Here is a 27,500-nt window from a genome sequence, read left to right on the forward strand (position 1 = left end):
TCAAAAGCCCTCAGCCAGCAAGTGGAATATTTCAAATTCCAAAGTCACCTACCGGTGGTTCCATTCCACTGCCCACCCCTCCCCCCCTGCAAAACATGACAACTATAAAAAAGACAGCCGTGACGATGATGTGGGAGATGGAGAGAGACAAAATAAAACCGTTGAGTCACTATAGTGTTTTTTTATCAATGCTGTTGGCAGCAGTTTGTCTGTCGGTGTGCTTAATGTGCCGGAGGTTTAGGCAACACACACCCTGTGTGTGTGTGTGTGTGTGTGTGTGTGTGTGTGTGTGTGTGTGTGTGTGTGTGTGTGTGTGTGTGTGTGTGTGTGTGTGTGTGTGTGTGTGTGTGTGTGTGTGTGTGTGTGTGTGTGTGTGTGTGTGTGTGTGTGTGTGTGTGTGTGTGTGTGTGTGTGTGTGTGTGTGTGTGTGTGTGTGTGTGTGTGGGGGGGGGGTTGTGTTATTATTATCATTAAAGACGTGTTTGTTTTGTGTCGTGCGGTCGAGGTCTGTTTTGTCTTTCTCCGCGGCCGGCGCTGGCGACACGTCCTGTCTCAGTCAGCAAACTACGAGGAGTGGCCAGAAGGCGGAACTGCAGGTGGTGGTGGGGGGGGTGGTGGGCTATACAAGACAGCCTGCTGAGCAGAGATAGGGCAGGGGATACACAGCGCTGTCATTGTTGTGATGGTTAGGACATAAATAAATGATGTACTGTGGGGGCCTGGGAGCGAGACAAAACGCTACATCTGAATTATAACGGAGGAGAAAGGGAGGAAAAGGAAAAAAAGAGAGGATGAAAGAGCTGTTTTTGTTGCGGGGCGTCACACATATCAATGCTGTTTTTCTTGTATGTACCGCCAACACGAAGCTCTCCCGCAAGCGTGCTGCTGCTGCTGCGCGTGTGTATAGCGTCGTCGTTGCGCACGTATATGTTCTGCATTGAGCTTGTAGATCTGCTATTTTCAGCATGCAACCAAGTGTAAAAATGACTCGTACTGGATCTCTTGTCCACTAGTCCCTTCCTGACATTTTTGTCTAGTGTCAGTATGTTTAGTCTTAGTGATGGAAGCTGAGTTTTCGTTTAGTTTCCATTTAGTTTTCCTCTGTGAAAAAAAGGTAGTCGACGAACATTTGTCGTCTTGGTTGTAGGCGACGCACTATACGTACAGAAGGAGCGCAGGCAGGGCGCGGCAGCAACGAGCGAAAGAAGTCTTTCCATGGAAAGGCATAATCCTGATCATACTTGGTGTACTTACTACGAATACCAAACGACTCCATACCAACTCGCCCCCGCAATTTTTTTTAATGTAGTTAACAGTTCATTTAGTATTTCCCTCTCTCTCTGAAATCTGAAATTATCTTGTATACAGATGTATTTGATTGCATAGTAGTCGATCTCTATACTCTGTCAAATTAAGAAAGAACAACATGACACAGAGACTGTGACTGCTTAATTAAGTTAATTCATGACCTTCTAGCAGTTAATTTCGTTTTATTAAACACATTTCTTCCATGTAGCCCATGTTTTGTAATGGCATCATCATGCTATTATGCCCGTGGATATACAGAGTGAACTTAACAATGATAAATTAATCTGATAATACCTTTTATATAATCACCAACATGAATTATGTTTGTTATTTACAGCTAGGTAGAGTAGAGTAGTGGGGCGAGATGGAAAAGGGGCGACATTGTGCATTGTGCGATGACGTAGCATGTCGAGAGAAAAACAAAGCTCACTACGCATCGTGGATGAGCTTGTGATTCGGCTTTAACCCCGTAACACCCGTATTAATTTCTACCTGCAAAAAAGAGATTTCAACCTTACTACTACTTTGTACTCATAGAGTATAAAGAAGGATAGAGACTGAATTGGAGCGTTAGCCGCTATTCATTTCAGTGGAAGTTGCTCAGTGGCGTTTTGAAGCTCCCGGAAGACTGCCGGAAGTATAATTATAACTCAATGGCTCGAGCGAGCGGAAGTTTAGCCTATAGCCTAGCCCCGGACCTCAATTTTGTCTTGCTCAAGGACACTTCGACACTAACTCTGGGGGAGCCCGGGTTCGAACTGGCAACCTTGCGTTTACCATCCAGCCACTCTACCCCTGAGCCACCGCGGCTGCCTTCTCACACTCCATATTTGAGCATGCCTGACACAGAACTCCCAGGGCTTAAAGTTCTCTGTCCTGGGGGGGACGTGTGTGCGACGGGCACTGCCGTATAGAGCCACCTCTCTCTAGTACCTATAAAAGTATCTGTGTGTACGTATGTCTGCAATGCACGTAACTCAAGAATGGATAATGGTAATCTCCAACTTCCATCGTTCGTTCTTTTGAGTGGTGCAACCACTCCAAGAAACAGCAATGTCCGTCCTAACCTATGTGACTATGTTTAGAGTACCAGTAGGGGCAAAAGTGGCGCTGTTGTGCCAGAAACAGAGAGAGAGAGAGAGATAGTGCTGCACTGTTGCCTGCTAATTACAGAGAGAGAGAGAGAGGCAGGGGGAGAGGGGAGAGGGGAGATGCACCACTCAGTTCACACGGGTGTGATTGTTTTTTTATTACAGATGTAAAAGCTCATACAACCCCATCCCCATCGCTACTCATTGTGAGCTATAGAAGATCAATCGTCTCTTTTCGCAAATTCATTGTACATCAAAGTACACGGGGATTAAGGAGTGTCACCCGACTACTAACCAGTTTAAAAGCTTAGGCCGTGTAGCCAGCGTATTGTAGTGTAGCATGTAAATCAACCCTAATTAAAGAAAGCTGGGTTTTCCTCAGCTAAATACACTGTAACTGAAAATACATGAGCCCTGCTGGCAGCATTACGATAGATTTCATGAATGGCAGATAAAGGCCTACAGAGAGAAGAAGAAGGGAGGGAAAAAAGCACAGGTGATCCTTCCTTTGGCTGATCTTCTTTGTTTGTGTGTTTATGTGGTATTATATTATCTGATCGGCATGGTTTGGTCTGTACAATCCAGCAAGGCCTGTAAACTGGAGCAGAGGGCATGCTGGGACTTTCACCTCTAATGAGAACCCTCCCTTCCCTCTGCCGTCTGTCTGTCTGTCTGTCTGTCTGTCTGTCTTTTTCAATGTATTTTTATTGCGGCTCTGAGATTTCACAACTGTTCAATCACAATTCAATGTATATAGAACCACACATTTTTCTTTTTTCAACATAACATAGGAAAACAACAAGTACCACAATACGGACATTACAATACACAAAAAACAACAAGTACCACAATACGGACATTACAATGCACAGAAAACAACAAGTACCACAATACGGACATTACAATGCACAGAAAACAACAAGTACCACAATACGGACATTACAATGCACAGAAAACAACAAGTACCACAATACGGACATTACAATGCACAGAAAACAAGTACCACAATACGGACATTACAATGCACAGACAAAAAACAAACAAACACACACACAAAAAAAAGACAAAACGAGTACACCACAGTCTTGACATGATTGTACATTACAGGTCACCAGAGTCTTTGTTATTCACTACCGTTCAATAAGGTACATTGAAGTGCAGTCTAGAAGGGTCCACTGTATCTAAGACTGGTTCCCATACCTTCGTGAACCCTTCCATGTTATCACGGAGGAGATAAGTCCGTTTCTCCAGAGGAACCACAGTCATTACCTCCTTGTACCAATCATCCAGTGTAGGAACGTCTCTATGAATCCAAAGCTTGAGTATAGTCTTCCTCGCTATGTATAAAAGTATTCCAACCAATTTGGCGTTGTCTGGTCTTTGCACTGGATACCTTAGCTGCTAGTACACACTGGAGAGGTGACAAGTTCAAATTATATCCAAGCAAGGTGTCCAGCTCTTTCTTCACCTCATTCCAAAACACAAAAGCATATGTGCATATGTACCAACTTCTGTGTCACATTTATTACAGTTAGGAGAGCTGAGACCAAGCTTGCTTCTCAGTAGAGGTGTATAATGGAGTCTGTGTAAAATGTTGAATTGTCTTTCTCTATCGTTATTGCAACTCAAAATAGTAAGTGTATTTCCTATAATTGTTGTCCAAGTATTCTGTCTGTCTGTCTGTCTGTCTGTCTGTCTGTCTGTCTGTCTGTCTGTCTGTCTGTCTGTCTGTCTGTCTGTCTGTCTGTCTGTCATGGCCTGTTCCACGGTGTCTCTGTGCCTAGCCAACCATGCAGGCCCCTTCGTGCCGCCCTGCCAGGCAGGGCAGCAGTGCCTCAGGGGGGGGGGGGGGGGGGAGGGGGGGGGGGGCTGACAGTCTGTCTGAGAGAGGGAGATCCATCCAGGCCTCGGGGGGAACCCAGGGGAGGAGTACAGGGCGACTCCCACTGAACACTATTAAGCCATTTTGATCTGAGATCAGATTCTATAAAAATGTCTTCTACATCTTGACAGTTTTCTGAAAAAAGCTATGTTTCTATGTCAGTCGTTCTTCGATTGTTCAAAAATAGCAGACCTACAAGCTCGTAGCGCGCCACTCGGTGGCGCGCTATGAGCTTGTAGGTCTGCTATTTTTCAATAGCTAAAGCATAACATAATGCTAACACCAAAAGGGGGTTCCCGCCCAGAATGGGTTAAGGCACAGTTCAATTACCGCTGGCTGCCACCTCAGCAATAATATACCATCACCAACGTGGCGGGGGTGGTGGAGGAACAAAAACGTGTCGGGGAAAGGAGTCTTATCGGAGGTGTCTTCTGGCGAATCACGGGAGGTGGATGCTAATTAAACAACGAGGGGTGCATGCCGCGGTCCGTCTTCAGAGCTGCAAGAGAGAGCGAGAGAGAGAGAGAGAGAGAGAGCGAGAAGGAGAGACAGGTTAGACTTGGAGAGGAACACACGTGATGGAGGTGAAGATTGGAGATATGCATCGCATGCACACACGTACACCATGGCTCAGGACAGGATTGCTTATCAGTTTAAGGTTGTAAAAGGTGTGTGTGTGTGTGTGTGTGTGTCTCTAGGACAGGGTGTGGGGCTTGGACGGTCTTCATTTTAAGAACATCCACATGAACCCACTCCTCATGTCAGAAACTAAAGTGAACAAGTGGGTGCCGGGCACAGAACAGCCCCTGTTAACACCTTGAGGGCTCGGGCCTATTTAATCCATTAATAAAATGTGCCCATTGTTTATAACGCCCGGACCACTTTTACCGGGGGACCGGAAGTTGTTGTGAATGTCTGTGTAGCAGCTAACAATAGCCACACCACTCTAGAGTCGATCGACAACAACGGGAGGTAAGAATAAATCTATCGTGACTAGCGACTGGACTGCGGAGCGCCGTCTAACACAGGATATTTTTTCATAATTAGACGGGATGATTTAGAGTTATGAATGTTTTAAGATTTTCGTTGTCGTCAGCTAAACAGGCAGGGAACATTTTCGATGACGTGTCACTGTTGTGCAACACCGAGGATTGGGCAACAAGCGCTCCTAGGCTGTAGAGCGATGCGATCAGTTTTCATAGCACTAATTTGACGGAGATTAATCAATCTCCGTCTCAGGCAAATGACCATGCACTTGAACTTGACAGTGATCTCCGTCTTGCGCCTCCAAACACGGAACACGGTTCTCTCTTCTTGTTCGGGGAGCAAGCCACGACAATGACATCAGACAAAGACATTGGTAAAGTCAGACGAGCATGGAAACAGTAGCTGGGGTGGTTTTAGTGTGTGATCCTGTGCCAGATGATAGGTTAAGATTTTACCCCTCAGATCGCCATACCTGCCATATTATGGCGGGTTATAAAGTTTATATCAATTCCAAGCAGCTGAAGCTCAAAATTAACCTTTCGTGCTGTCCACAGACTGACCGACAGGAGAAAAACATACTAAATCTGTGTGTGTATGAGTCGATTAGTCCTGTAGTTACATTAAGTTGTCTACAGTTGACTGTAGAAATTTAAAAAATGTCTTCTAAATCCTGACAGTTTTCTGAAATACCTATGTTTCTGTATCAGTGGTGCTCAATATTTCATGTCAAGGAAATTATATGTAATTGGCCACCAACCCCCCCCCCCCCCCCCCCCCATCTGAAAATATGTTGTTCCAGGAACGCCTCGGAAGCAAAGATTTGAGTTAAAAAACGTTCGCTCTGAAAGAATTTGCGCCACATTTTCACGATTTTTCAAAAATAGCAGACCTACAAGTTCATAGCGCGGCACTCGGTGCCGCGCTATGAACTTGTAGATCTGCTATTTTTCAACAGCTAAAGCATAACATGATGCTTAAAAAACACACTTCTGATGGGCTTTTTCCCACTTCCATCTTCCTCCTCCTCCCCGTTTCCAGAAGCCGCGGCCCAAGCCGAGGCACTCCATCTCCAAGCCCATCGAGAGCAACTACTTTGGCGTGCCGCTGGTCAACGTGGTCACCCCGGAGCGGCCCATCCCCGTCTTCATCGAGAAATGCATCCGCTTCATCGAAACCACAGGTGAAGGTGTGTGCGTGTGTGTGTGTCTGTCTGTCTGTCTGTCTGTCTGACTGACTGACTGACTGACTGACTGACTGACTGACTGACTGACTGACTGACTGACTGGGTTCAGGTAATGTATGTGTTGCAATTCACGTGGTCGGAAATGGGGAACGATCGCGCCATTTCCAAATGATCGGAACGGGAGCGGAAAAGAAAATGTGATCGGGACATCCAATATTATATCCATATCGTGATATTAGACTGGTTATTGTCTGTGATTATGGGATAATGTACTATTGTGATATGGCATAAGTGTTCTATAAAAATTAAATGATTGGATCAGGGAAAAAAATCGGCATCACAGATACTCAAAATCAATCGATCGGAATCGGATCGGGAGCAGAAAAGGGCGATCCTAGGGACATCCCTAGTTGCAATAATTTCTAAAGACTCTGAAAACAGGAATTTTCAGGAATTGGTAAAAGGAACCCTGTGTCCCAATGCATGCAATGCGTTTCAGTTCTAATACATTAATATTTATAACTTTTATGACAGGATGTCATTCTGGTGTCCCTATTATGGGCATGTCATTATAGCCTAAAATAGTTTTAAGCCATTCTGGGCGGGGAACCCCTTTTGGTGTTTTAACTAAGCATTATGTTATACTTTAGCTACTGAAAAATAGCAGATCTACAAGCTCATAGCGCGCCACCGAGTGGCGCGCTACGAGCTTGTAGGTCTGCTATTTTTGGAAAAATCGTACAAATGCGGCACAAACCTTTGAATATATATTCTTTCAGAGCGAACGTTTTTTTTTTTTTTTTTTTCTCGACGTCAGGCCTAAATGGGTTAAATGTTTAAAAGTGCCAGATGTCTGCAGAAGATGGGCAGACGATTCATGTACACAAAAAATAAATAAACATGAAAAGAGGAATAATTTTCTCCCGACGGCGTTTCACCTTTTGGTTGGAATCTTCCAATGTGTCGTCGTCCCCCCCCCCCCCGCCACCTACTGTGGTATTCTCCTCTAGTGCCACCCCAATCAAAACACGCTCATAATCCCATCTCTCTCCCTGGTATTCTGTGAGTTGGATACCTTGTAGTTTTTATTGTGGTTTTGGCTTATGAATAAGTTATATGCCGGAGCATCTTTATAGCCCAATAAGGTCAGATTACAACCCAGATATATTGCCGTGAAATTGATCGTGGTAATAATCATACGGCAAACCTTCCCCGTGTTTCTTCACTAGCCCATTCTGTACGGGAACCCCTTTTGGTGTTAGCATTATGTTATGCTTTAGCTATTGAAAAATAGCAGATCTACAAGCTCATAGCGCGCCACCGAGTGGCGCGCTACGAGCTTGTAGGTCTGCTATTTTTGAAAAATGGAAGAACGACTGACATTATAGAAACATAGCTTTTTCAGAAAACTGTCAGGATGTAGAAGAATCTGATCTCAGATCAAAATGGGCTAGTCCGATCCAGAAGAACACGGCTTGCCGGCCACTGCTACAAGAGCTGACAATGAGGTTATATATCTTCCCTTCTTCTCTGGAGTCCTGCCTCAAAGCAGACCGGAGGTATAGAAAACTGTCATTCCCTGATGTCATCGCTATAGGGACACATGCCATCAGTAAGCAGGAACTGGGGATGGCAATGAAGGACCGGGAAGTCTGGCGTGGCCTTGTGAAATCCATGATCTCGACTGCGGTCGAAAAATGATGATGAATAATCATGCATACAGCTTACTGGAGAGACTACTTTAGCTATTGAAAAATAGATCTACAAGCTCATAGCGCGGCACTCGGTGCCGCGCTATGAGCTTGTAGATCTGCTATTTCTTTTAAATCGTGAAAATTCGGCAAAAATCTTTGAATATATATTCTTTCAGAGCGAACGTTATTAACTCAAATCGTTGCTTCTGGGGGGATCCCTGGAACAACATATTTTCAGATGGGGATCGGCGGCCAATTTCATATAATATTTGGGGTCCTTGACATGAAATATTGAGCACCACTGATATAGAAACATAGGTATTTCAGAAAACTGTCAGGAAGACTTATTTTTAAATTTCGACATCAGGCCTAAATGGGTTAAACTGCATTTCCTCCCTGCTGAATTGGATCTACATAAACTGTAGGTGTGTAATATGGGAAGATGTCTATACTCTGAACTCAAATTAGACCAAATCATCCCTTCCCCACAAAACCCCCTCGGGCGTCCAATGAAAATAGACAATCTTTGCTTGCATTAGTCATCCTATAACAGATACTTCCACAGCGCATTATACTAATGAAAAGTGCCAAGTAGCAGTGTACAGTATGTCATATTAAATGTGGTGTTTTTTTGCGTGTGCAATGCATATATGTACAGTACGGAGATCAATCTTGAGATAAATCTTGCGCTACTGGAGGCATGTCAATATAGCACCGAAGGCTGACGTCACTTTCAGTAGACAGCCAGTACACAGGTTCATGTATTTTTTTTATTTGCATTGAAATCCCCATATAGGGCGATTTTAGGTTGCTTCATATAAGAACTGTGTTTGAAAAATAAACCGATCATCCCGGCCTTTCTGCCAGGGGGGTGGCTGTGCGTCGTTAATGATGTCCATTCATATTTTATACAGCCAGTTTCTGGAGAAAATGGAATTAATTTGACGCAAAAGCCTTGAAACTACAAGCAATGTCGCTGCTAATATACGTCACGCCGAGCTGTCAACACATTGCGTTCCTGAGATTCCTCGTTGACGTAAGCTCAGCTGGTGGTGACTCGACTCGTACTAACCACGAAACATTAAATATAAAAACAAAAAACGTAATTAACATGTCAGTTTATGTTGTGCGACGGGAAGCTGCAGCCACCCCGCCTACGCGGAAATGTAGTCTCTGAACCTACAGTACTGTGGTCATCAGTGGCTCAGGGGTAGAGTGGCTGGATGGTAACCGCAAGGTTGCCAGTTCGAACCCTGTGGGCTCCCTCAGAGTTAGTGTCGAAGTGTCCTTGAGCAAGATTCTGAACCCCTAATTGCTCCTGATGTGCTGGTTTGTGCCTTGCATGGTTTCCGCTGCCATCGGTGTATGAATGTGTGTGTGTGTGTGTGAATGGGTGAATGTAATGCATATCTATGTAAAGCGCCTTGGATAAAGGCGCTATATAAATGCACCATTTAATGTATTTATTTATCAGCGCCCACACCCTAGGTGGGGTTGTTCTCCCCGTGTCCCCTATAGGATAGGTGAGCGACCCATACAAAAAACATGCCGTAATCCTTGTCTCGTTACTGCCTCCTCCTGGTCAGCGTGGGCATTCTACCGGGGAAACTCCCCCCCCCCCCCCCCCCCCCTGTCGGGTAATGAGAAGCGCCCTGCTCACTCCTCATTGAAGGAAGCATGAGCTCAGTTGGGGGCTCTCCCTGGGTTGGCAGACGGAGAGTAGCGCCCAGTATTACAGTTTAGGCGAAAACTGGGTTCGAAAAAAACCCCAACGTAAATCCCCCAGGGATCTATACTCGGTGCACTTCTACTCCAAATGTAGAGGCTATCTTGGCTCTCTACTATATTAGGTTCTGAGCCTGCCAACTCCTGATGACCACACGCACGCACGCACGCACGCACGCACGCACGCACGCACGCACGCACGCACGCGCGCGCGCGAAAGCAAACATTCTTTGTTCTGTACGTATACAATAGTATGGTACAAAACACTGAAGTCCTTCAACCAGAAACCTAACCTCCCACGGGGCAGCACACCTAAACCTAACCTTAACCCTCTCCCAACCCTTAACGCACCCCTCACCAACCTTAATCCAGCCGGACCAATGCTATGTCTAACCAAAGTATGCCTCCACGCACGCACGCACGCACGCACGCACGCACGCACGCACGCACGCACGCACGCACGCACGCACGCACGCACGCACGCACGCACGCACGCACGCACGCACGCACGCACGCACGCACGCGCACACACACACACACACACACACACACACACACACACACCTGCTTTCCTCTAGCTCTGTCGAGGAACAATCCAGACACCAGTCATCCTTTTTGTTACATGCGCCAGTGATTTGACTGTTTGCCTTCACTGTTCTGTTCTACCACTGCATTCCACAGTAATCTCTGTCCCCATCAAACATTTCCTCTGTACTGTATGTTGTGGATTACCAAGGAAGGGCCTTTACTTCAAATTCCCAAACCCCTCCACTTCTGTTCTGGCGAGTGGCGACACAGGGGCCACGTAATGTAAAAAAAATAGCCGATCAGCTATTTTTGATACTTTTTGAAAATCCTGATTTTTTTTGGTTGCAATTTCTTTTAATTGGAATCCTGAAAAGTAACATTTTTATTTAATTTAAAATGAATGCCTTTAATTTAAAACTTTATGAACTAAAGGCAAATACATTGGTCATAGAAAGCTAATATCATTATAATACTACTCATTAAGCTACTCATTTAGATTGAAGTAATTAAAGCCGGTCATGTTTGCATGTTTGGAATTGTAACAGCTGAAATAATATATCGGATCAATAATATATCAGATCAATAATATATCAGTATTGTGATATTAATGTTTGGACCAAATCTGTAGGTGTACTGTCCAAAAAAATGTTTTGCACAAAGCGGCCTCCTGGTGGCGCTATATGTGAAAACCGTGGGGTTCAGCTGTGTCATTCAGGGAGTGTGTGTGCAGAGTATGGCTGCGATCAAGCCAACGGTGCCGGAGATTACCTGTCCAGTGTCCACAGATGGACGGACGGACACACACGGACGGACAGACGGAGTGCTAAACATACTCTCTCCCCATGCCTTCGGCCTGGTGGAGACAATGAAACATTTGAGAACCACTATAGTAGTCTATAGTTGGACTAATTATGCCATAGTGTCCTAGTGAAAGTGTCATACATATTCTGAAGAAAACCTGGAGACTGACATTCAGTAATTGGGTCTTATGATCTAAATAAGAAAATTATAATGGTGTGTAAAAAAAAATCAAATCAGACATTTGCCACGGAGACGAGTGGAGAAGCGTGCGACAGTGGCGTGCGTGCGTGCGTGCGTGCGTGCGTGCGTGCATGCGTGCGTGCGTGTGTGTGTGTGTGTGTGTGTGTGTGTGTGGCGTGCGACTGTGCGTGCATGTGTCTGTGTAGATGTACTGTGTGTGTGAAGCGTGCGACTGTGCGTGCATGTGTCTGTGTAGATGTACTGTGTGTGTGTGAAGCGTGCGCACGTGTGTGTGCGCACGCGCGTGCGTGTGTGCGTGCATGTCTGTAGATGTACTGTGTGTGAAGCGTGCGACTGTGCGTGCATGTGTCTGTGTAGGTGTGTGTGTGTGTGTCTAGCGTGCGACTGTGCGTGTCTGTGTAGGTGTACTGTGCGTGCGTGTGCAGCCTCACTCAACCCCACAGTCAGATCCAATGATATGTGTGCACATAGAAATAGTATTGTTTGTTTTCAGATAACACACACACACACACACACACACACACACACACACACACACACACACACACACACACACACACACACACACACACACTCCATTACAGGAAGTCAGCAGCACACCCGCCATGCAGGTCTCTAGTGAGACTGAAAGGGGAAGTGAGCTACCGTGTCTGTGCTGTAGTTTACATTCATTGTTGTTCTGTAACTCAGACTCTGTATTCGTACCTCGTCTCCCCGTGTCTGGAATCTACTGCTGACTGCTCTGGAATTAGTCGGAATATTATCAGAACAATGTCAAATCTGGGAATACATTTCTTACCAAGAACCTTCTTCACCAATGTGTTTGTAAAGGTGTCTAGTGTCTACTAACATATCCCACGTTGGTTTCTATTCAACCACCCTAGGGGACTTTTTGACAGCTGCTGAAAGTTGGGGTACCATTAACCCATTTTGACCTGAGATCAGGTCGGTGGCGCGCTATGAGCTTGTAGATCTGCTATTTTTCAATAGCTAAAGCATAACATAATGATAACACCAAAAGGGGTTCCCGCCCAGAATGGGTTAACAACCATTATAAGGCAAAATGTTCTAAATTTCATTATGCTTTGATTCTGAATCCATTCCTAGCATTCGTTTGGTACCCCAACTTTCAGCAGCTGTATACAAAAAAATCCCCTAGGGTGGTTGAATAGAAACCAATTGTGGGATAATTTTAGTAGACACCTTTACAAACACATTGTTGAAGAAAATTATTATTCCCAGATTTTATTAATATCCTCTGACTGAATTCACAGGAAACGACCAAAAGCGACTCACCCTAACACACCTGAAAGTATAACCTCCAATAGTTAAGATGACTGACTGTCAGTGTTGGAAAGTAAAGTAACTAAGTACATTTACTTAGTACCAAGTACTGTACTTGAGTACGTTCGGAGGTCTTTGCTGATTATCCGGTGGTTTAGATGGAAACATTGGCGCTTTCTAGAGCAAGGATGTCTTCATTTTAGCTCGCTAGCATTGACGCTATTTATTTAGCATTAAAGATGGACGCCCAGACAGGATATGAGTCCAGCGTGTGCTGCATTGAAACCGGCTCGGCAGTCGCCCGCGGTTGGCTCTGCGTCCAGCAGGAGGCAGTATATGGGTTAAAAATGTGATTGAGGGCCCAGGCGGTGGCGTAACCGTCTGGGCACCCGACTGGTAATCCAGTCGCAGTGTGCCGCGGGTTCGACTCCCGAGCCCGACACGGCCTTTACTGCATGTCTTCCCCCATCTCTCTCCCGTTTCCTGTCAGCCTACTGTCTGTCCCTTCAAAAACCAATAAAAGGCGTAAGCCGCAAAAAAATATCTTTAAAAAAATATATATATATGTGATTGAGAAGTAGTCCACACTGTTTGTAGCTCCCACAGGAATTGTATTAAATTGTCATCCATAGGTATACCTTTAATAAAATTCCTGTGGGAGTTAGAAACGGCATGTGAACTACGTCTCCTTCTCCTGTACATATATTTTTGTTCAGCACCTGAAAGTTTTTTTTGTAGATGTGCGTACTACTTTCCTCTGGATTCCGTTCTTAAAAATGTGATTACATTTTCCACCACTGCTGATTGTGAAGCCCACTAAAGTTTAGGGTGCTTCTCAAACCTATATAGCTCAGAGTTACAGACCTTTTTTTTTTTTTTTTTAAAGATATTTTTTTTGCGGCCTACGCCTTTTATTGGTTTTTGAAGGGACAGACAGTAGGCTGACAGGAAACGGGAGAGAGATGGGGGAAGACATGCAGTAAAGGCCGTGTCGGGCTCGGGAGTCGAACCCGCGGCACACTGCGACTGGATTACCAGTCGGGTGCCCAGACGGTTACGCCACCGCCTGGGCAGTTACAGACCTTTAAGGGTCTATTAGAACCACTGCACTAATCCATTCTGACCTGAGATCAGATTGTGAAGCCCACTAAAGTCAGGGTGCTTCTCAAACCTGTATATCTCAGAGTTACAGACCCCCCCCCCCCCCCCCCCCCCCTCCAAGGAACCCCAAGGGTCCCTGGACCCCAATTTGAGAACCACTGCACTAAAGCATTGAGATGTTACCAAACCTACCTAAACAATTGAGATGGATAAAGAAATCCCCATGTGGTTTATGAGTCATGTTGTGAGATGTTAGAATCATGTTTGTAAATCAGATCAGAGTCTTTAGTGATTATTCTTCAAATCCATCTGCACTTTAAAATGGCTTAAAGGGTCATTATTGACAATAATGATAACATTACTTTGACAGAAAATGACACCTAGATAGTTGAAATGCCTCTCAAACAAATTTGAAGTTGAACGATTTTCACGGCATAAGAGGATCTACTAGTGGCATCTTTGAGAATCAAGTAAACTGTGGTATGCTTTGGAAAATGGCAGTAATGTCAAGTGTACCGTCTGTCACTTGAACCAAAATTCATAAACGATTGGTAAAAATGTTAGATTCTGCAGCTTGTAGAGAAGCCCGTCGTATTGTTGTTTAAATTCAAAGTGTTGTGATTTTTAGCCTGGCTGTTCAGCTCTGGCTCCGTCTTCACGGCGTGCTGCTGTAGCAGCGTTGTTAACCCATTTTGGGGCGGGAACCCCTTTTGGTGTTTTAAACATTGTTATAATTTAGCTATTGAAAAATAGCAGATCTACAAGCTCATAGCGCGCCACCGAGTGGCGCGCTATGAACTTGTAGGTCTGCTATTTTAAAAAAATCGTGAAAATGAGCCTCAAAAATTTGAATATATATACCATTATTATAACGTTTTTAACTCCTATCTTTGCTTCTGGGGAGGTCCCTGGAACAACATATTTTCAGATGGGGGGTCGGCGGCCAATAGAGGGTATGCGCGTGACATCATCATCAAACCAGGAAGTTATGCAGGAACGCCTACTGAGTGGCAAAAAATTACTTTCTGGCCTTGACAGCCCATACATCCAAACAGAAAAGTCTTATCTGATTGCATTAAACAACATTAAACAATGTTAAACTCACTTTGCCTGTTGCTTTGCCACTCGATTTGCCACTCGATGTGCCATTCACTTTAAGCATGCGCATACTCTCTATTACATATATCTTTGGGGGTCCTTGACATGAAACTTTTTGAACCCAACTGATGTAGAAACATGGGTTTTTCACAGAACTGTCATGATTTAGAAGACATTTGTAGAATCGACGGTAGATCTAAATGGGTTAAGCTCACGGGCGCTCAGGAGATGAATGTGAGCCGGGCGAGCATGCATTGGGCACACGTTCTGCTCGCGGCGGCCACCATAGCGACGCAAAGGGCAGCGCTGAGCACTCACAGTTGCGTTGAGTTGAATCCAGTGTCGATTTTGACAGCATATTTTTGTTTTTAATCACATTTCAGTCACCTGAAATGTTTTGGCGTTAGTCTAGTTTTAGTCGACTAAATGTACAGTTGATTTTTTTTCGGCTAAACAGAATTTTGGCGGGCCTCGATGGCATCGTCGTAATGGCAGATTTTTACACTTGCTTGCATGTTGAAAATAGCCAATCTACAAGCTCGTAGCGTGACGCGCCGTGTGCTTGTAGATCTGCTATTTTCAGCATGCAGCCAAGCATAAAATCACTTGTCTTTTAGTTCTACTGGATCTCTTCCCCACTAGTCCCTCCCTTTAGTCTAGTTTTTATTTGTTGACGAAATGTGTCAATATATTTTTTTTTAGTCATCATAGCTTTTTCGTCAGTGAAAAAAAGGCATTTTTCGTCTTAGTTTTAGTCGATGAAATCATCACTAGTTGAATATGGGCTGCCGTTGTCTCACACACACACAAACACACACAAACACACACACACACACACACACAAACACACACAAACACAAACACACACAAACACACACACACACACACACACACACACACACACACACACACACACACACACACACACACAAACACATTATGAGTTCAGATCTACCCCTCCTCTCCTCTCTCACACACACACATTGTGGCAGCGGTGGCCGAACGGATAGCGGCGCGGTCTAGATACCGGAAGGTTCCCAGTTCGAATCAGCCGTCCGACACGTTAAAATTACCACCGCTGAAATGCCCTTGAACAAGGCATCAACCACTACGATGAAATGTGTTCTATGAGCAGGGCCTGGCTGGAAACAAGTTCTTGAGCTTAGCCCAGATACCCTGGGTAAATATAGATTTCATTTCATTTCATTTCACACACACACACACACACACACACACACACACACACACACACACACAAACACATGAGTTCAGATCTGCCCCTCCTCTCCTCTCCTCTCTCGCTATCCCCTGTTTTCTTGGTGTCTGGCTAGAAAAGCCCTTTGTGGATAATTGATCGGTAGAAAGAGGGGATCAATGCTCTCGTCTATGCCTTAGCTGAGAGCTCTCTCATTTCCTCTGTGCCTCTCTCTCTCTCTCCCTCTCTCTCTCTCTCTCTCTCTCTCTCTCTCTCTCTCTCTCTCTGTGCCACTCCCTGACTCACTCTCTCTCTCCCCTGTGGGTTAAGTCTTTGTCTTCCCCGATCCCCCACATGAGGTAGGAGATAATAAAGCCAATGAAAGAGAGAGAGAAGAAAGATGGAGGGATCTTTTCTTTACATTGAAAAAAACAAGAAGAGAAAAAAAACCGGGGGCTCAGCCATGACTTTTCCTCTTTCTTTCGCTTTCCCCCATGGTGCACTTCTGACGCTTCTGTTGCACATATTATACTGTATCTTCATCCGTCCTCGATTATCTCACGACAAAAATGACGATAGGAAGACGTACGTGTGTGTACGGAGGAGGAAGGATGAGAGTTGAAAAGAGAGCTGGGTGGGATTTGGAGAGGAAAGTCTCAGTGGAGCCACAGTTCATTAACCCATTTTGGGCGGGAACCCCTTTTGGTGTTAGCATTATGTTATGCTTTAGCTATTGAAAAATAGAAGAACGACGGACATAGAAACATAGCTTTTTCAGAAAACTGTCAGGATGTAGAAGACATTTTTAGAATCTGATCTCAGGTCAGAATGGGTTAAGTCCCTTTCAGAGTGCGTGTGGAGCTACGGCAGCCTCGGGGGTCACAGTGAGCTCTCTCAGCAGCCCTGTTTGTAGGAGTGCTTCATTAGTTTAACCCATTTAGATCATGAGGACCATTCTACAAAATGTCTTCTAAATGTTTCTATGTCAGTACTGGTGCTCAAACTTTTTCATGTCAAGGACCCCAGAAATTATATGTAATTGGCCCGCCAACAACCCCCATTTGAAAAGAAGATTTGAGTTAAAAAATGTTTTCTCTGAAAAATATGTTTTCAAAGATTTTTCGCCACATTTTGACGATTTTTCAAAAAATAGCAGACCTACAAGGTCTGAGCTTGTAGATCTGCTATTTTTCAATAGCTAAAGTATAACATAATGCATTAAAACACCAAAAGGGGTTCCCGTCCAGAACGGGTTGATAAACAGGGCTAATAGTGTTTCTGGAGTTGGATACACTTGTCTTATTTAGCCCCGTTGAGTCCCGAGGATCGACTGCACCAACCGCCATATTCACGGCACGTCAAAGCAAAACTAGTCCCTGGAACTACATATTTTCAGATGGGGGTCCAACAGCTAAAGCATAACATTACGATATAAACACCAAATGGGGTTCCCGTCTAGAATCGGTTAATGAACTGTGGCTCCATGCTGAAGGTCCTTGACATGGAAAAGGTTGAGAACCACTGACATAGAAACATAGGGTTTTTCAGGAAACTGTCAGGATTTAGAAGACATTTGTAGAATCGTCCTCGGGTTAATTGATGAAGAAGCAATCTGATTAATAGATAGCCGGCTCAGGCTCTTCTCGGCCTGAGCCGGCGTAGCGGTCCAGGCACCTTGGCTGGTAATCCAGCATGACATTGTGTCGCGGGTTCGAGTCCCGATCCCGACGCACTTTTGCTGTGTGTATATCTATCAATAAAGGCAAAAAAAAGCCCCAAAAATATGTAAATAATAACCTCTCTCTCTCTCTCCCCTCCAGGGCTAACTACAGAGGGCATCTACAGGGTCAGTGGGAACAAGGCAGAGATGGAAGGAATGCAGCGACAGTTTGACCAAGGTAAGTCATCGGACTGCGTGCACACGCGCGCACATGCGCGCACACACACACGCACACGCACACGCACACGCACACGCACACACACACCCCAGTAGTACCAGGCAGGCAGGCAGGCAGGCAGGGAGCCATTACTGTATAGACCCACAGATCGGGGCATGGAGGGTGCCAGTATGTCTGCTGATCCCCTTAATGAACCAGGGAGCATCTGATTGGCTCATTGATCCTACTGGCGGGAATTGGCCTTCACTTCCTGAAGAGGCTGCCCCTCTCCATCTCCTGTCCGGTGATGGTGGTCCTGATGTGTGTACTGTGCACGCATAGCATACAGGTGTGTGTGTGTGTGTGTGTGTGTGTGTGTGTGTGTGTGTGTGTGTGTGTGTGTGTGTGTGTGTGTGTGTGTGTGTGTGTGTGTGTGTGTGTGTGTGTGTGTGTGTGTGTGTGTGTGTGTGTGTGTGTGTGTGTGTGTGTGTGTGTGTGTGTTGATGCGCATGTGTGTGTGTGTGTGTGTGTGTGTGTGTGTGTGTTGATGCGCCTGTGTGTGTGTGTGCGTATCTCGGGTGGTCAGTTAATTACCTCCAGATTGGTTTGGTTAATGAAGCATGGTCCCTGGCTCGATAGATAGCAGAGCGAGAAAGTAAGGTAGGTGCGTGCGTGTGCGTGTGTGTGTGTGTACTTGCGCGCGCGTGTCGGGCTGAGCTTGAGTCTGATTCAGGTAATCAGAGTTGAAGCCCCGTGTCGAATCAATCCGAATCACGGACCATCGAGACAATACAATTACAGACGCAATTTCATTGCAGGTGTCCCATATAGCTGCAGTGAAGGAAGCACTTCCCTACACGTCACACACACTCACACTCTCACACACACTCTCTCACACACACACACACACACACACACACTCTCACACACACACACACAAGAGACCCAGACGGTCCATTAGCCTACATGGGGAAACGCTGCAACTGAAGTACTTCTACACTTCACAAACTCTCAAAAACATGAGCTCTCTTAGGTCCGCTCGAGAACACTCTACACATAATCACTTGTCTCTTATTTTCTCCATTCAGCAGCGCCTCGTCATTCTCTCTTAACACCACCTTTCGGAGGGGGGTGGGGGGGGGGGGGGGGGAAATCAGAAAAGTGTCTTTTTTTTAACCCATTTTGGGCGGGAACCCCTTTTGGTGTTAGCATTATGTTATGCTTTAGCTATTGAAAAATAGCTTGTAGGTCTGCTATTTTTTTTTTAGAAAAACCGAAGAACGACTGACAGATTTTTCAGAAAGACATTTTTAGAATCTGATCTCGGGTCAGAATGGGTTAATTAAGTCTGTCACACACATAGTGTACTGTACCCCCCACTCTCTCTTACACGCTAATAATATGCGAACCAGCACAATTGAGGCAAACGACACTAACCCCCACCACCACTGCAGCAGCAACCGCGATGACCATATGAAGTATCTCTCTCTCTTCCAAGATGGATGAGTTCAGTGTTTGTTCATTTTCACAACATGTCGCTGAAGGGAGCAGCCGTTTGGACTAGAGCAGTGGTTCCCAAACTTTTTCGTGTCAAGGACCCCCAAATCAACATTTATTATACAACAAGTCGTTTCGAGGAAGCAATCTGATTGGTTGAAACGGCTTCTAGCCGTGGATCAAACCAGCACCATTCACCACCTAATCAAAACAAAGAATTCAGCTGCTCTGTTTTCCCAGAGCGCTAGCAAACTCGGTGGCTAGGCTAGCTAGTTTCTTGGGACATTTGTGGTCGTAGTGACTACATCTGTCATTAAAAAAATATATTTTTTCAGCGATTTTCTTAGTTTTAAGGGTAACTAACTGTTATAGTATAATTGCAATATTACACGAGAGGGTGTGGTCTCGTTCCTTACCGCATCACTGTCGTGGCAATAATCACGTTAACCCACACCCTCTCGTGTAATATTGCTTAATTAGGCCACGGACCCCCCCATTTGAAAACATATGCCAGTGACCCCGATAAAGGAGGATTTTTACGGCTGTAGCAGTGATTCCGAAACATATTAATTTCATGGACCCCCCCGGTTTCACGCGCATTATGCTACGGACCCCCGATTTAATGGAATTTCTATCTCTGTGACCCCAATTTATATTGTAAAACCACTGTTAATTTAAGAGTGTACAAAACCATTTGTACACTCTCAGAGTTACAAACCCATAAGGGTCCATTAGGTTCCTAACTATCTCTAATTGAGCTAGTTACCCCCTGGAACTCCCACAAGTACCCCTAGGGGAGCATACATGGGCAACTGGTGGCCCCCACCTTCACTTAATGTGCATGTGGCCCTCAGGTTAATATTGCAATACTGATATAGTATTGATTTCAGCTGTTACAATTCCAAACATGACCCGCGTCTATATGAGTAGCTTAATTATTAAAATGTTATTTATTATGTATTTCATATTTGTATTGTATATTTAAATGTATTTGTATTTATAAGTTCATAAAGTTAACATAAGTATAACTAATTGCGTTTGAAATTAAACAGACTAAAATGTCTGACTACTGACTACTAGTGGACAAGAGATCAAGAAGAACTAAAAGACAAGTCATTGTATGCTTGGTTGCATGCTGAAAATAGCCGATCTGCAAGCTTGTAGATCGGCTATTTTCAGCAAGCGTAAAATCAGTCATTACGACGGCATCAAGGCCCGCCAAAATACATTTTAGTCGACTAAATCAACTGTAGTCGACATTTTTTTTTAATTATATTTAGTCATTCCAGGTGACTAAAATGTGACTAAAACGAAATGAAAACTATTCAAGAGACTATGAAATCAAAATCAAAATTTGCTGTCAAAATCAACACTGCGTTTAACGTGTCACGGTTCGCAGGACCGCCTTAAGTTACGACGCAAATTGTTCGGGTCATCATCGGACGCCGTTCTCACTGCTTCTTAGAGCTGATTCAGTCCAGCTTTGTGCTTTGGTTCATACTGTACGTAACGCCTCTTCTGTGTTCTCTCTCCCGTTCTTGTCGTCAAGACTACAACCTGGACCTGGTGGAGAAAGACTTCACCATCAACACCGTAGCGGGAGCCATGAAGGCCTTCTTCTCTGAGCTGCCTGATCCCCTGGTCCCTTACAGCATGCAGACGGACCTGGTGGAGGCCTTCAGTAAGTCCTTAACCTTAACCTTAACCTTAGCCTTACAGCATGCAGACGGACCTGGTGGAGGCCTTCAGTAAGTCCTTAACCTTAACCTTAACCTTACAGCATGCAGACGGACCTGGTGGAGGCCTTCAGTAAGTCCTGGGATGATTCTACCGTGAGGCGCAGTACCATAGATATATATATATATTTCTAAAATGGTTAGTCCCAATACTTGATTCTGATTGGCTGGTTACCGTCACGTGACCGTTGTAAATTTCACCGATAACCCACACCTTCAATCACTTTATATTATTCCCAGCTGATTCCGTATCTCTGTAGCTGTACTGGGGAAGGGGAGCGCTTGATTGCCTTACAAACCCATGCCGTGCGGGCGTCTAAGCACCGCCCGGCTCATATGACTGTGAATGTGTGGCTCCAGGCGGCCCCGTAAAGACATCAAGCGCTATTCTCCCGTCACATAGCCTACATGCCGAGCAAAACAAGGAAGTGATGTGGCTCGCTCTGGTGGCGCAAAGCGTAGTTACTTTTGTGAATTTAAGTTAAGTATTATTAGGTTAATATTGCTATATGTTTGTAACCGTTTTAGAAAAGCAATAACCACTCAAGGCCCCAGCTTACCGGGTATTTTACAACGCCCCCAGCCATTGTAAAATACCCGGTAACCTGAGACCTCTCGTGGCTTATTGCTTAAATATAACATTCATGGGCAACTGGTGGCCCGTGGGACACATGCGGCCCCCACCTTCACCCTCAGATTAATTTCAGGAATAATGATATGTTATTGATTTCAGCCGTTACAAATTCCAAACATGCAAACATGACCCGCTTTAATTACTTAGTCTAAATTAGCAGCTTGCTGAGTAGTATTACAAATAATGTTATTGTCTTTTGTTTTAATGTCCAATATATTTGTATTTAGTTAAAATGACTTTTCAGGATCCCAATTAAAAAATAGCAAAAGGTTATTCAGGATTTCAATTCAAATATAGCAAAATTATCTGATCTACAAGTTCAAAACGCGTCACGATGCGACACATTTTTGCTACGACATGCATGCAATGTGGCCCCTCTGGAGTGAGAAATATAATTGCCCTCTCCATCGTCAAAGTTGCCCACCCCTGATATATAAGAGAGGCTAGGTGGAGTTGTGACAAATCATAACAACAAACACAAACATTTTGGACAGAACAAATAATTACAAAGAAGAAAAACAACCAAAAAAAAATGTTGTAACCTGACGTTTTCTTCTTCTTTCTAATTATTTGTTCGGCCCATAAAATTGTGTTTGTTGTCATGATTTGTCACGACTCGAGTTGGCTTTGTACAAGGCTTAAAAGGTCTTTAACCCATTTTGGGTGGGAACCCCTCTTGGTGTTTATAGCATTATGTTATGCTTTAGCTATTGAAAAATAGCAGACCTACAAGCTCATAGCGCGCCACTCGGTGAGCTTGTAGATCTGCTATTTTTCAATAGCTAAAGCATAACATAATGCTAACACCAAAAGGGGTTCCCGCCCAGAATGGGTTAAGAAGCACAACATTACAATCCAAATCCATACGGTATACGTGGCAAGGCAAATGGATTTGGCATTTTACAGTGGAAGTGTATAGAGAGAATGACCGGAAGGTAAAATGCGAGAGAGAGCTGATGGGAGGAGGTTATATTCCGACGCCTTGGCACAGAGCTGGTGTTTGAAGGATTGTATATTTAACCCATTTTGGGCGGGAACCCCTTTTGGTGTTAGCATTATGTTATGCTTTAGCTATTGAAAAATAGCAGATCTACAAGCTCATAGCGCGCCACCGAGTGGCGCGCTATGAGCTTGTAGGTCTGCTATTTTTGAAAAATCGAAGAACCACTGACATAGAAACATAGCTTTTTCAGAAAACTGTCAGGATGTAGAAGACATTTTTTTGAATCGTTCCCAGGTCTAAATGGGTTAATGGCGTGGCAGACGCAAGGACTCCAAGCGGATAATGGAAACGAAATAAATTCAGGGGGAAAAGACGGCCCTCCGTTAAGAGCCAAAGGCTCCCTTTCTCTCTGTGTCCTGTAATCTGTTGGCATGGAGATTTAAGACGCAGCATCGTGGCGGAGAGATTTACCTCTAGGCCGGCAGGCTGCCGTCACTCAGAGTTATGTGTGACGTGTGCACAAAAAACACACACGCGCACGCACACACGCACGCAGTTCTGCCAAGACCTCTCAGCTCTGTCTGAGACCTGATAAAGCTCCCACCGCCGGTGGCATGAGAGAGAGAGAGAGAGAGAGAGACCAATTTGTACTTTTGTGTCGCTTGCCGAAAACGATACACTATTTTTAATTGGAGAACGTGACAGGGCTGTTCCTTCTTTAGGCCACCCACCCACCGTAGGGCTGTTCCTTCTGTAGGTCACCCACCCACCGTAGGGCTGTTCCTTCTATAGGCCACCCACCCACCGTAGGGCTGTTCCTTCTATAGGCCACCCACCCACCGTAGGGCTGTTCCTTCTATAGGCCACCCACCGTAGAGCTGTTCCTTCTGTAGGTCACCCACCCACCGTAGGGCTGTTCCTTCTGTAGGTCACCCACCCACCGTAGGGCTGTTCCTTCTGTAGGTCACCCACCCACCGTAGGGCTGTTCCTTCTATAGGCCACCCACCCACCGTAGGGCTGTTCCTTCTGTAGGTCACCCACCCACCGTAGGGCTGTTCCTTCTGTAGGTCACCCACCCACCGTAGGGCTGTTCCTTCTATAGGTCACCCACCCACCGTAGGGCTGTTCCTTCTATAGGTCACCCACCCACCGTAGGGCTGTTCCTTCTGTAGGTCACCCACCCACCGTAGGGCTGTTCCTTCTATAGGTCACCCACCCACCGTAGGGCTGTTCCTTCTATAGGTCACCCACCCACCGTAGGGCTGTTCCTTCTATAGGTCACCCACCCACCGTAGGGCTGTTCCTTCTATAGGCCACCCACCCACCGTAGGGCTGTCCCTTCTTTAGGTCATCCACCCACCGTAGAGCTGTTCCTTCTTTAGGTCACCCACCCACCGTAGGGCTGTTCCTTCTATAGGTCACCCACCCACCGTAGGGCTGTTCCTCCTATAGGCCACCCACCCACCGTAGAGCTGTTCCTTCTATAGGCCACCCACCCACCGTAGGGCTGTTTCTTCTATAGGCCACCCACCCACCGTAGGGCTGTTCCTTCTGTAGGCCACCCACCCACCGTAGAGCTGTTCCTTCTATAGGCCACCCACCCACCGTAGGGCTGTTCCTTCTATAGGCCACCCACCCACCGTAGGGCTGTTCCTTCTATAGGCCACCCACCCACCGTAGGGCTGTTCCTTCTATAGGTCACCCACCCACCGTAGGGCTGTTCCTTCTATAGGCCACCCACCCACCGTAGGGCTGTTCCTTCTGTAGGTCACCCACCCACCGTAGGGCTGTCCCTTCTTTAGGTCATCCACCCACTGTAGCCACAAGGCACTCTTAGACATCCCAACTTCTAAGTTGAAAACAAAAGGTGACCGGGGCCTTTGCACTCAAACCCCCAACTCTTTGGAATGCCCTCCCCCTCGAGATCAGGCTCGCAGAATCCGTCCCCCGCTTCAAATCCCTCCTAAAAACTCACTTTTATAAAGCTGCTTTTAACACCTAAACGTTTTCTAAACATTCCCTATTGTTCTTATTGTCCTACTGCATTTCTGTACATTGCCTGTTCTTTATTAGTATTATTGTAAATGGTTGTTTATGGTGTGCACTGCATTTGTTCTTATTTTTTTGTAAAGCACTTTGTAACCTCGTTTTGAAAGGTTCTATATAAATAAAGGTTTATTATTATTATTATTATTATAGGCCACCCACCGTAGGGCTGTTTCTTCTGTAGGTCACCCACCCACCGTAGGACTGTTCCTTCTGTAGGCCACCCACCGTAGGGCTGTTCCTTCTGTAGGCCACCCACCGTAGGGCTGTTTCTTCTTTAGGTCACCCACCCACCGTAGGGCTGTTCCTTCTGTAGGTCACCCACCCACCGTAGGGCTGTTCCTTCTATAGGTCACCCACCCACCGTAGGGCTGTTCCTTCTATAGGTCACCCACCCACCGTAGGGCTGTTCCTTCTGTAGGCCACCCACCCACCGTAGGGCTGTTCCTTCTATAGGTCACCCACCCACCGTAGGGCTGTTCCTTCTGTAGGCCACCCACCCACCGTAGGGCTGTTCCTTCTATAGGTCACCCACCCACCGTAGGGCTGTTCCTTCTTTAGGCCACCCACCCACCGTAGAGCTGTTCCTTCTATAGGCCACCCACCCACCGTAGGGCTGTTCCTTCTGTAGGTCACCCACCCACCGTAGGGCTGTTCCTCCTATAGGCCACCCACCCACCGTAGAGCTGTTCCTTCTATAGGCCACCCACCCACCGTAGGGCTGTTCCTCCTATAGGCCACCCACCCACCGTAGAGCTGTTCCTTCTATAGGCCACCCACCCACCGTAGGGCTGTTCCTTCTATAGGTCACCCACCCACCGTAGGGCTGTTCCTTCTGTAGGTCACCCACCCACCGTAGAGCTGTTCCTTCTATAGGTCACCCACCCACCGTAGGGCTGTTCCTCCTATAGGCCACCCACCCACCGTAGGGCTGTTCCTTCTGTAGGTCACCCACCGTAGGGCTGTTCCTTCTGTAGGTCACCCACCCACCGTAGGGCTGTTCCTTCTGTAGGTCACCCACCCACCGTAGAGCTGTTCCTTCTGTAGGTCACCCACCCACCGTAGGGCTGTTCCTTCTGTAGGTCACCCACCGTAGGGCTGTTCCTCCTATAGGCCACCCACCCACCGTAGGGCTGTTCCTTCTGTAGGTCACCCACCCACCGTAGGGCTGTTCCTTCTGTAGGTCACCCACCCACCGTAGGGCTGTTCCTTCTGTAGGTCACCCACCCACCGTAGGGCTGTTCCTTCTGTAGGTCACCCACCCACCGTAGGGCTGTTCCTTCTATAGGCCACCCACCCACCGTAGGGCTGTTCCTTCTGTAGGTCACCCACCCACCGTAGGGCTGTTCCTTCTGTAGGCCACCCACCCACCGTAGGGCTGTTCCTTCTATAGGCCACCCACCCACCGTAGGGCTGTTCCTTCTATAGGCCACCCACCCACCGTAGGGCTGTTCCTTCTATAGGTCACCCACCCACCGTAGGGCTGTTCCTTCTGTAGGTCACCCACCGTAGGGCTGTTCCTTCTATAGGCCACCCACCCACCGTAGAGCTGTTCCTTCTGTAGGTCACCCACCCACCGTAGGGCTGTTCCTTCTTTAGGTCACCCACCCACCGTAGGGCTGTTCCTTCTATAGGCCACCCACCCACCGTAGGGCTGTTCCTTCTATAGGCCACCCACCCACCGTAGGGCTGTTCCTTCTGTAGGTCACCCACCCACCGTAGGGCTGTTCCTTCTATAGGTCACCCACCCACCGTAGGGCTGTTCCTTCTATAGGCCACCCACCCACCGTAGGGCTGTTCCTTCTATAGGCCACCCACCCACCGTAGGGCTGTTCCTTCTATAGGCCACCCACCCACCGTAGGGCTGTTCCTTCTATAGGTCACCCACCCACCGTAGAGCTGTTCCTTCTTTAGGTCACCCACCCACCGTAGGGCTGTTCCTTCTATAGGCCACCCACCCACCGTAGGGCTGTTCCTTCTATAGGCCACCCACCCACCGTAGGGCTGTTCCTTCTATAGGCCACCCACCCACCGTAGGGCTGTTCCTCCTATAGGCCACCCACCCACCGTAGAGCTGTTCCTTCTATAGGCCACCCACCCACCGTAGGGCTGTTCCTTCTATAGGCCACCCACCCACCGTAGGGCTGTTCCTTCTGTAGGTCACCCACCCACCGTAGGGCTGTTCCTTCTATAGGCCACCCACCCACCGTAGGGCTGTTCCTTCTATAGGCCACCCACCCACCGTAGGGCTGTTCCTTCTGTAGGTCACCCACCCACCGTAGGGCTGTTCCTTCTATAGGCCACCCACCCACCGTAGAGCTGTTCCTTCTATAGGCCACCCACCCACCGTAGGGCTGTTCCTTCTATAGGCCACCCACCCACCGTAGGGCTGTTCCTTCTATAGGCCACCCACCCACCGTAGGGCTGTTCCTTCTATAGGCCACCCACCCACCGTAGGGCTGTTCCTTCTTTAGGTCACCCACCCACCGTAGGGCTGTTCCTTCTGTAGGTCACCCACCCACCGTAGGGCTGTTCCTTCTATAGGCCACCCACCCACCGTAGGGCTGTTCCTTCTATAGGCCACCCACCCACCGTAGGGCTGTTCCTTCTGTAGGTCACCCACCCACCGTAGGGCTGTTCCTTCTATAGGCCACCCACCCACCGTAGGGCTGTTCCTTCTATAGGCCA

At 46.5% G+C, this 27,500-nt stretch overlaps 1 protein-coding gene across 2 annotated transcripts in view; it reads left to right on the top strand.

The window, feature by feature from the left end:
* arhgap35a (Rho GTPase activating protein 35a) overlaps positions 1–27,500 on the top strand; it is a 57,358-nt gene that overhangs the window by 20,273 nt on the left and 9,585 nt on the right. The window contains exons 2-4 of one of the 2 annotated variants that reach the window (XM_079515046.1): positions 6,307–6,454; positions 17,899–17,976; positions 21,002–21,133. In XM_079515046.1, the coding sequence (XP_079371172.1) occupies positions 6,307–6,454; positions 17,899–17,976; positions 21,002–21,133 (358 nt within the window). The remainder of the gene's footprint in view (positions 1–6,306; positions 6,455–17,898; positions 17,977–21,001; positions 21,134–27,500) is intronic. The other variant, XM_079515047.1, reaches the window with a different exon arrangement.

This window comes from Electrona antarctica, assembly GCF_951216825.1.
Source record: "Electrona antarctica genome assembly, chromosome: 11".
Lineage (NCBI taxonomy): Eukaryota > Metazoa > Chordata > Actinopteri > Myctophiformes > Myctophidae > Electrona > Electrona antarctica.